Source organism: Ipomoea nil, unplaced genomic scaffold (genome assembly GCF_001879475.1).
Source record: "Ipomoea nil cultivar Tokyo-kokei standard unplaced genomic scaffold, Asagao_1.1 scaffold2921, whole genome shotgun sequence".
Taxonomy (NCBI): Eukaryota; Viridiplantae; Streptophyta; class Magnoliopsida; order Solanales; family Convolvulaceae; genus Ipomoea; species Ipomoea nil.
This window is the reverse complement of record NW_017619349.1, coordinates 3,562,705-3,574,280: the sequence shown is the minus strand read 5'-3', so window position 1 is coordinate 3,574,280 and position 11,576 is coordinate 3,562,705. Positions and strand designations below refer to the sequence as shown.

The 11,576-nt window shown below is 30.6% G+C and overlaps 1 protein-coding gene and 1 non-coding gene across 2 annotated transcripts; one reads left to right on the top strand and one right to left on the bottom strand.

Moving 5' to 3' along the window:
• Window positions 1–5,727: 5,727 nt before the first annotated feature.
• LOC109160952 lies at window positions 5,728–9,759 on the bottom strand. Its single transcript, XM_019309220.1, has 7 exons — window positions 9,693–9,759; window positions 9,498–9,567; window positions 9,356–9,417; window positions 9,124–9,266; window positions 8,476–8,686; window positions 6,371–6,543; window positions 5,728–5,948 (listed from the first exon to the last, which is right to left on the bottom strand). The coding sequence occupies exons 1-6, from the start codon at window positions 9,693–9,695 to the stop codon at window positions 6,376–6,378; spliced, it is 657 nt and encodes a 218-aa protein (XP_019164765.1). The 5' UTR covers window positions 9,696–9,759; the 3' UTR covers window positions 5,728–5,948; window positions 6,371–6,375.
• A 1,580-nt stretch (window positions 9,760–11,339) lies between these two features.
• On the top strand, window positions 11,340–11,413 carry TRNAN-GUU. The gene has a single exon. It is a non-coding gene; the product is annotated as a tRNA-Asn (tRNA).
• Window positions 11,414–11,576: the final 163 nt, after the last annotated feature.

Sequence of the window (11,576 nt, the reverse complement as noted above, 5' to 3'; positions counted from 1 at the left end):
TGCTGTGCATCCGTACGGATGCAAAAACGACGTCGTTTTATTAAAAACGCGCGTCTCCCCTTAAAAAAAAAAAAATTCAGGTTCGATTCCCAGCAACAGCATTATGTTGTTCATTCATTCTGGAATTTTAGTTCATAGATTATGGAATTTTAGTTCATTGATTCTGGAATTATAGTTCATCGATTCTGGAATTGTAGTTTATCGATTCTGAAATTTTAGTTCATAGATTCTGGAATTTTAGTTCATTCATTCTGGAATTTTTAGTTCATTCATTCTGAAATTTTTAGTTCATAGATTAGATTCTGGAATTATAGTTCATCGATTATGGAATTATAGTTTATCGATTCTGGAATTTTAGTTCATATGTTGTTGCTGAGAATCGAACTTGAATTTTTTTTTTTTTAAAGGGAGACGTGCGTTTTTAATAAAACGACGTCGTTTTTGCATCCATATGCACCATATATGGTGCATGGTGCATATGGATGCACAGCATAATTTGCCGTAAATTAGGGGGTGACGTGGACGGAGACGCGTAAGCAAGGAGGTGGGGTCCAGGAGTCTTATCCCCAAAGTGCATGTGCATCAGTGCATCTGTGCATGTGATATCCGGTAGTGGGTGACCCATCCAATGCGAAGATGCCACGTTAGGGATTAGACGATGACGGATGCCCACAGGGCGTTGTTTGGAGAATAGAGGATTTTGTGGCCTACCATATCCTTGTTCCCCACGCCCATCAACTTTTATCTCTACAAAATCTAACAATCCCAAACATGTCTTATTATTCCAAAACAAAAAAAGTACTCGTACCATCTTAGTCTCCAATCGTTATATCCTACACCACGGCGCACATAGCACTATGCGCCGCGTGCCTCCCAAAACGACGTCGTTTTGGGGTCGTGTTGGGAGGCGCGGTAGGAAGTTGCTGAGATTATGTGTATTCGTTCACAACGTTATGTGTATTCGTTCACAACGTTATGTGTATTGGTTCATACAGTTATGTGTATTTTTTATACAATTATGTACATTGTTTTTATACAATTATGTACATCCGAATCAGAAAATTTGTGTGTATTATGTTAAGAGTTGATGTGTATTATGTTAAAAGTTTATGTTTATTATGTATTATGTTAGATTATGTGTATTATCTTTTAAAAAGAGTATGTATATTTTGTTATAACATTATGTGTATTCAAGTATAACATTATGTACATTCTTGAACAGCGGTTTTTTTTTTAAAGAAAAGCCTACTGCCATTCACTGGGGCGGGAAATTTCAAAAAAAAAATAATTAAAACGACATCGTTTTGCATCTGGGCGCATAGTGCAATGTACGCCGTGGTGTAGGATATAAATTGCCCTTAGTCTCTCTCTAATTCTCTTTTTAATCGTTTTAGTCTTTTTCTACAAGTTATTAGTTATTACTCCCTTCCCCAATTTTATCTGAGATATTTACTATTTATTGGTTAAATTAATTATTTTTTATTTATTTTTATTAATAATTTCTTATAATTTTTAAATTTTATTTTTATTTTTTGTGTTTAATAGTATTTTTAATGTAATTTTTAAATATATATATATTATATATATTAATTTTAAACTTAATATTATAAAATATTAAATTGTAAATAACTTCAATCAAATCTTGTTAATCGAATCTGATATATAAAATGGGACGGAAGGAATATTAAATAATACAATGTAATTTTAGTTCTTAACTGTGTAATATAGGTATAAATAATTTTTAAATTTTTAATCATGTTATGATTTTGATCTTCTCATAGTGAATAATCTAAAAGTAATTTTTGTTACTTGTCTATAATTTGAAGATTAAAATTTTGACGTGACATGATTAAAATCGCAATGTAATTATAATTTTGAGAACTATTTTCCTAATAAGTAATTTAACAATTGATTTAGTTTATTGAAAATAATTGGGAAAGAATTGAATTGAAATTCTATGAATTTTTTTTAAAATATTGACTATATTTGTTGGGTAGAGGCTTGAAAAGACAAGTCAATCATGCCTAATGAAAATGTGGCGGTATAAGGAAATAAAATTTATTATGAGCTATAATTTTTAAATTAGTGGTAAGTGTTTGATCTTACCAAGTGATATCTAAATCAGGTCACAGTCCGAGTCCCACCAGAGTAAGGTAAGTGCTAGGGGGAGACTAATAAAATCATTTTCCTCAAATTTAATTAAATAAATTTTCAAGGTAAACAATCCCAACCCCCCCCCCGGATATTTGAGGAATAAATTCTCTCATGAACTTATTTCCGCAAATCAAGTGGGTCATTAATTACTTTAAACTCCAAAAATCTGTACAGAATAAACCTCAATCCTATGTAATAGTTCAAGAAGACACGTGCAATGGTCTCAACCTAAAAATTATTAACAAAAATTAAAATTGAGACATTCAACTACGAGAATTATGGTTCATCAATTTATCGCATTCAAGCACTGATTTTTGAGAAACATGCTCACTTTCAAAAGGTCACGTGGGTTGTTAGGACATTACCATTTAAACCAATATGAAATTAGGTAGCCTTATTGTGTTTGGCTAATCACCCAAAACAAGTATAGTGACCTAATTAAGCATCCCGTCCAAATCTCTATTATAGTCGTCATCGTCGTGGTCATCATTATTAATTAATTAATTAATTAATAATAATAATAATAATAATAATAATATTATTATTATTATTATTATTATTATTATTATTATTATTTGAAAGCTAAAGAATGAATCATATATTAAAACAAACTCAAAATACAAGTAGGTGGAATATTATTAGGTCCAAATATTATTATTATTTTCATTCTCCTTTTTTTTTTCATTTTACATATTACATTTACTATTCAAATATCAAACCAGTGTTTTATTTGATTATTTTCTTTAATATTTTTATTTAAAAATTTTGAACTTAATAAAAATTCTAATGTAATTTTACACACAAATTTTATATGGAAAAAATAGGCTCACAAACTATAGAAGAAAAAGTAATTATGTCTTTAAACTATAAAAGTTTTAATTATACACCTCAACTCTTCATTTTTATTCAATTGAGTTACGTTGGTTAACCCTTTATCTCTAGGTATTTGGTAAAAATATTTTTTTAAGTAAAAAAATAATTTAAGAATTAAAAACTCCTAAGAGTATTTTTAAATTCTAAAAAATATTTTTAAAAAATAAAAAAAAAATCAAATGTTTGACTTCTCCGTTAATGGAGAAATCATCCATTTTCTCTGTTCAACTGGACGCAGAAGCCAATCATGATTTTTTGTCCACTTGGACGGAATTGCTGGGAGTCCAGTTGGACAAAGAAATCATGTTAGTTTCTCCTTCAAAATTTGGACGGAGCAGCCAAAGATGGCTTCTCTGTCCAACCAGTTTCTTTGCCTTGCCTAACTGGAGAAAGAAGCCAACAATTAATATTTTTCTTTTAAAAAAAAATTATTTTTTTTAAATATCCTTTTAAGCTTATAAAATAGGTTATCACCTTAATGTTATTGTTCAATTGACCTAATTAGATTAATGTAACAAGCTATTAGTTAAATTGAATTAAATTTAGGAATTGATGTGTTTAATTAATTATATTTTTTTAAATTTAGGGGTCTATTTACTTTTTGGCATATAGTTTAAGTATCTATTTAACCCTTTCTACTTTTATTTAATAACACTAAATTAAGTATCAGACTTTATTAAAAAAATTATATTATAAATAATTTATATAATTTATTTTTAATTAAATCAAATATATGAAATGAGAGGCCGGGTAAAAGAAAAGTTAAATAAAGAATTATTTAATTGAAAAAGTAATTAAAATCATAATCACAAATTTCAAACGAGTGTTCCACTATATTTTGTGCTAGAATCAAAACAATTGTTCATTGACTTGAAAATAGTATTGCCCTATAATCACAATTAATCCACCAATAATTTGAACTTTCTTTGCATTTTAGATAGACGTTGACTAATGAATTGTAAGCGATTGATGGTTTTTTTTTTTTTTTTTTTTTTTGGGTGGGGGTCTAAGGCATTTTATATAAGTTGAAAAAAGGAATTAAGTGTGTTGATTATTTGATACTTTTGAATTAAATTTGTATGTAATTTTTTATAAAAGGCTAAGTAGGTCGAGCATGATTTTGTACTAGAAGATTACGAGTTTGATTTTTACCAGCACCTTTTTGGTCGAGCTTACCTGTAGCACATGATTTTTTTAGTGCAATTCACCTCTTATATGTAGTTTGCGGGCTATTATACAAGAACACACTCAAAGTTCTTTTACTAGCTACAATCAATTAAGATTTCTGAAGAATACGGATAAATTTTAACAATATTGTTAATAGAATGACTGAAAGCATCACTATTGATAAGTTAGGAACAAAAAATTGTGATACTTATAATATATTGATCAAGTTCACTATTATCTTCTAGTCCCACGGAGCTTAGCATAGTGATTTGTCACATGACTTGATGTCACGACTGAAGAAGGTAGTGTGTGAGTTCGAAATTTGAATTCCACTGAAAATATGAATAGGAAAAAGGCGCATGATGATTGAATGTGTGGATTGGATCCCTTGTGCGTACATGAATATTAGAGTCTGACCGGTGAACTGATTGCGGAATTTGCGATTTACCTCTGCAGTGGCTCTAGGGGCGGGGTCTTGTAGGAATGTAGGCTTAGGCTAGATTTATCCCTGCAATACTCTCACTTTCAAATATGGTCCCACTTTCACATCACATTAAAAAATATTATTTTTATCAATAAATCTTAATTTATCTCTACAATTATTATTTTATATCAATATATAAATTACAATAAAATATTAAAAATAACGAAAATGAAATATTATGTATATAATTATTTTACCTAAGTATTTAAAAAAAAAAAAAACTCTTTAGGGTCATCAATATATTTTGGTGGCATTAGTGTTTACTGTTGTATGATGATATGATGTAAATTATATGTAGTAGTTAGGTAATAGGTGAATGGATGATGTGACAATAATGACATAGTAAAATATATGTCAAGTTAGATTTTTTTTTTTTTTTTTTTTTGTGTTTATTATAAATGATTAAGATTACAAAAAAATTATATTAAAATTAAATGTAATCTCAAACTTTGAGATGGACCAAAGAGGAATGAATAAGAATTGAGAAGCAGGTCCAGTTGAGTGAAGAAACTGAAGTTGCCATAAACATGCCAACAATATTGTCAACATAGGCCTTAAACGTCTGGTCAAATATAAAACAAAAAATTTATTCCCGACCAAATATAAAAACGTCCCACGTAACTCTTATATATGCTCTTGACGGCAGCTACAATTGTATTTAAAGGAAAATGTTATGTATACTCTCATTTTCTATTCTCACACACAAAATCTTGATGTAGACACTTGTGAAAATTACGTAAAAATTAATGAAGTATGGGGCAAAAGTTATTTTGTACACTATGATCACGACTTTTTGATTTGGATAATCTTATCCCTTGTGAAAGTTATTGCCACCATTCATGCCAAGACAAACAATGTCTACACTCATTCAATTATCTCCTAATTTAACACAGAAAATAACCAATAAATATTATATTATGTGGTTCTTTATGAAAGACCTCAAATATTACTCGTTGTTGGATTCTAGTTTCTTTTTTTCCCACTATACAAGGAAAATGAAGAAAAAAAAAAAAGTTAAGTTGAGAGAAAACAAGAAACCATAAGTGTAATTTTAACTTAAAAGAGAGTTTGGTAAATAACGGTTAGCGGATCAGCAACCAAGTAACCTAAGTTCTAACAATGAGGATGTTTTCAAAGGTTGAATTCTATGTTTCCATAAACAGTATTTACTATACAATTGCAACGCTAAACTTATATAAAGACCAATGGAACACGCAAAAAAACTTCAAGGACACCAAAAAGCGAATCATCTAGAGCACAAAAGGAAAACCTGAAATGGATAAGCGAAAACAGAAGTTAGAGAGACCGAAGAGAAAAAAAAAAAAATCAAGTGAAATGAAGACTTTTGATAGCCTCATATCCTCTATGATACATTCTGAAGTGCCTTCTTTAAAGCCAAATTGAATCTCCAACTTCCAACTACCAACTACCAACCTTCTCCTATGTTTTAAACCTGTCCTCCGAATGAATTTCTAGGATGATGAACTGATAGGCTTTTCCCAGTAAATCAGACTTTTTGAATTTTAAGATGACTAAGGTTCTCAAATATTACCTTATTTGCAGATCACACACTTTATTCTTAGTTAATGATCAGATAACATACTTCATATAAATCAAAAGTTATAAGATAAAATGTCCCAAAAAGATAGAATGACGGAAAACATTTCGGTAAAAGACATAAGAGCCTTTTACCTGAATCAGCTTGGTTTAACATGCACTTCAACAATGTCGTCGTCCTCCATCCCAAGGCTATGAGGAGTTGCTGTGGGACTAATTTTGTCCCCATCAAAACGGAAAATTAAGTTTTGTAAATTAAGCTTAGCTTTGTCAGCATACAGTTTGAAAAGTCGCTCAAATTTATCATCCTGTGTGAACAAAAAGAGAAATATTTATGTTAAGATTTATACAAATATTGAATAATAACAAAGGGTATACTATTAACAATTCAAATACTAGTGTAAAACCAGCACACCAGCAAGTGGAAATTAAACACCAAAGGCCCACATGTTTAGAAAGATGACACGAGTCATACAAATACCAAAGTTTAAATGGAAAGCATTTCAATATCTTAGATCTGGACACTATATAGCATCTCTAATATTTACTAATTTTCAAGAAACAGTCAATTCAGAAACATGTGTTTTCAGTGAAAATACCTATAATCCAAACCTTTTTCACAAGACTGATCATGAGCACTCCATAGAAGCAACAATGAATATTTAGGAATTCAGATCTTGAAAAGTTTTTTTAAAAAAATAATAATAAAATAAAATACATGAGTCAGCAGTTTCAAAACAAAGATCTTGGCTAGGCTTAGTGTTAGAAGTCTAAAAAACCAGAGTTGCCAAATGCCCAAAAATAAAAATTTTAGTCATGCACCTAGGCGGCTAATGCGGGCTGGGGACATGGATTGATGGATATGATGTAGGATTGGTAGGAAGGCAACAACACTTATATCAATTATTTAATAGATGTTTTAGTTAGATTAGAATTGCTTAATAGTTGGTTTTCTTAGTCTTTTAGGTGTGTTCCAGTTATTTGATTCAATTAGAAATCTATGTCTTAATTGGTTATGTGATTATTAGTTATTGGAGTCTTGTATTTTCCCTATTATAGAAATGGAGAATTCATTGGATTAATTGGAAGTAGAATTTTAAATCCAAAGAGGGGGACTAAGCGAGTTTTGGGATCTCAAGCAAACCTAGCCTTGAAGTGTGGCAAACCACTTCTTCCTATTCCTTTTTCTGCCTGTGACTTAGACTGTAACATTTGGTTCCATTGCTAGAATGCCAGGAAAACACTTTCAGACAATCCAGAATTCAACGCAATTAAAGAATCGGAGAATGGTTTGCAGCTATTAATGAAAGAGTACTGCATACATCATCTCAAAGAATTAGGTGAAGATTAAAGAGGTGGATAACTAAATTCCTTGAAGGCCAAGACAAAACACCAAAATGGCAACAAAACCAATTGTTATAGTCTAAGTCACGGGCCGAAGAAGGAATAGGAAGAAGTGTTTTGCCACACTTCAAGGCCCAAAACTCCCTTAGTCCCCTTTTGGGATTTAAAATTCTGATTCCCATTAATCCAAGACTCTAATAACTAATAATCATTAGACAGAGACTTCTAATTGAATCAAATAACTAGAATACCTAAAAGACTAAGACAACCAACTACTCCATATTAAGCAATTCTAATCTAACTAAAATATATATTAAATAATTAATAAAAGTATTGTTGCCTTCTTGCATCATATCCATGTCCCCAGCCCGCATTAACGGCCTAGGTGCTAGCGACTAGGCATCCATCAAACACCTGATGGGCGCCTAGCAATTTTTACAACACTGCTTAGGCTAAGACCATGTGACAGATTGACATCTCACAGTCCTAGCAATACCTTGAAAATTTTAACTACAAATTACTTCCTCCCATAGTTATATTAGAAGCATTCAGGTTGTTATAACATATAGAAGTGAAATTCATCAAGGTCATGCTGGCTAAATGTCTGGTGCTAACAAGGGGTCCCTACTTCACTTTGAGAAAAAAAACAATCAAATATGTTTAGTTTATGAAACTTGGCACATTAACTGTATGGTTAAACTATACAAGACATACACACCTGCAAAATATAGAAAAGTATCTAACATCTTAACCTTCCATTGCTTAGGAATCACAGCATGGGCATTGAAATCAAACAAAAACCTCATTTTCAAGCAGTATATGGTTAATGATACCATAACAGACATGCAGAAGCCATGTGCACACTTTAATTTTCAAGGGGAAGTGGCAAGATGTACCATGAAAACACGGAATTGTTTGGAGCCATCCTTGTCTTGAATACAAATAATTATTTTAGCCCTTTCACTGCAAGGTTTTGTCTGCTGCTCTGCAACACTTCCTTCACTCGATTGCAATGAAGTGCTAAGATCTCTTTTTACAGAATCCTCAACATCTCGTAGCACATGCTTTGCGGATTCAGCAAGGGATGCCAGCTCCTGCTTTTTTAACCTATGAACAGCCATCTATAATATTAAAAGAGACTGAAAAGTAGAGAGATAACTACTTTACAAATGGACAAAATTTTAAACTAATAATAAGGGAGGTATCTTCTCTTCAGTACATGCTTACTGAAAAGATAACAATGTTTTTTTTCTAATTCCTCACCTATAATATTAAAAATAATTGGAAATTCTATGATTTAGTTGGGTCGATAAACTGATTTTTTTGTGAAAAGCATAGTTCCATACAGTAAAATACAACAATAGATAATTGTTGATTCAATAAATCACTCTGGTATGAAACAGGACTACTCCACCTGATAAAACATGAATTTAGTTATTTCCATCATAACATCACTAAAGAATTAAACCTATTCACAATACAATTTACAACCAACTAGGTTAAATAAATGCAAATATGCAACATTAATATACTGCTGTGAATACCTTATTTCCTTTATGGTTGAATTCTCACGCTTCTTTACAGTATCAGCTGAAATCTTTGGCGGTAGCTTCAGCCAATCTTCCTCTTCTTTTTCCTCACAATCTATTACTTGAATTACATCTTTATTGTCCTGTTTCTCTTCATCCTAATATCAAATACAATAAATATACATGAATTAATATAGTCAAATTCAAACAAATGAACTCGAGTTCATAAAGAGTTCAAGGTTCTTACAACAGAAGTGTCAATTTTCCGCTTTTTCGCATTAGCTACTGGCGATGAATCTGGACTATCATCTTCCAAATTCAAAGGAACAGTGAAAAAAAAGTTAGAAACTTAAACAAACATACACAAACGCGAGAGAGAGAGCGCATACCGTCAAGGATAATGGCATTGTAAGGTTGCACGCGGTGGTAATCGAAGAGCGGCTCCAATTCCTCGTCGTCCTGCCATATTGGGGGGAAATTTTGAATTCACAATAAAAAATAAAAATAAAAATAAATAAATTCCTAAAACTGTAGAGAAAAGCACGAATTGCATAGAGAGCAGGCTTATCGAAGAAGAGTCGCACCATGGCTGAACTTCCGTACTCTCTCTCACTCTCTCTCTGTGATTCTGTGCTCTCGAGAGTTGGCTTATTGGCGCACTGTATCGTTTATTTAAAGGAAACTTGTAAAATACTGTACCCTCAAGTGACGTGAAATATTGGTGTTTGGTTGGAAGGAATGAATTAGAGTGAAAATAAATTGTAATTAGGTGAGAAATAATAATATGGGAATAAAATATAAATTCAAATTACAGTGTTTGATATGTGGAATAAAGTAAGACTTCAAATTACAGTGTTTGGTACGTAGTAATAAGATATGAAATTAAAAAGAAATAAGTGATATAATGACTGAAATGTTCTTATTTACTAATATTATACTAATAATAATAAGACAAGATCGCCAAATTGTAATTAGAGGGCAAGAAGGAAGAAGGAGGGTAATAAGATAGCTAATAAGACAAAATAAGACAAAGGGTAAAATTGTCATTCTATATTTTCTTCTCCCTTCAAATCGTCGAATTGTAATTCTCGAGAGGCGGGGGGGGGGGGGGGGGGGGGCGGGGGGAAGGGGAGGGTTTGAATTCAAGTCAATTACACTCATATTATATCCAACCAAACACCCCTTAAAATACTGCAACGTGTGATGTAAATTGTGGATCTTCAAAAGGATATTTAAATTTATGTATTATATAAAAGTTGAGTTTATTTTTGTCTTAAGATTTATTCAGGCCAAATATTTTGTACTTCGTTGATTGTTCCTTAAAAAATTGTTTCACTATTTTGTTCTTATTGACTTTTCGTTGTTTCAATTCCGATGGTACAAACTATAAAATAGAAGACTAAAGTATAAAACTATTTAAAGGGCGGCTTGCAATGATTTTCTTATTGTACTGCACACTTATACCATGGACCCGAATCCACATTAAAAGGCGAACTCGGGTCAAAATAATTTACATATTGAAGGTTTACAATTCAAATTGTGAACATTTATTATATAAAATTGTAAATATTCAATATGTAAATTGTGAATATTCAGTATGCAAATTGTGAATATTCAGTATTTAAATTATGAACATTTAACATATGTAAATTGGAAACATTTTCAATATGTAAAATGTAAACATTCAGTATATAAATTATGTATTTTTAAATCTGGGTCTAAAGTATAATTTGCCCACTTTTGGTTCAAAGGCTTCATTCCTTTCAGGCAAAATTATAACTTTTGTGCTTGTTTGCAAGCTTGAAAGAGAAATGAAAAAAAAAAAATAAGAAAATAAAAATTCAGAAAGAAATTTTTATATGAACTTGCAAGTCTCATCCTTTTAGGGATATAGTTAGCCTTAGTGGATTGGCCTAATAATCATAATTGGTCAAAGTTACTCTTTGTTTACCGCTAATGTGTGACAAATTATACATATGAGTTTGTGTATAGTTTTCTTTTGAGTTTTTAAATATATATTTTCTTATGTTTTCAAAAAATATAATTTTAATACAAGATAATTATTATTTATGGAAATAAATAATGAAAACAAAAAATTATTATAATTTTTACATTTTAAATATATTAATTTGTTTTTGTTAAATTTTTAAATAAAAACAAATTTATTAATATAAAAGCACTGTATTTAAATAGATTTAATAAATACTTTAATTGCAATATTGTAAACATAAGCTGGAATAGCTCAGTTGGTTAGAGCGTGTGGCTGTTAACCACAAGGTCGGAGGTTCGAGCCCTCCTTCTAGCGATTTAGTAAGTTTTTGTTTCTAAAAGACAGACAACCCCTTCACACGGTTCTTCATTGAAATCACTTAAAAATAGCATCATTTTAATTATTCTCTTAAATGATATTTTTATCTGAAAAATAATTTTGAATTGATTTTTCCTTTAAAAATTACACGTATTTTTAA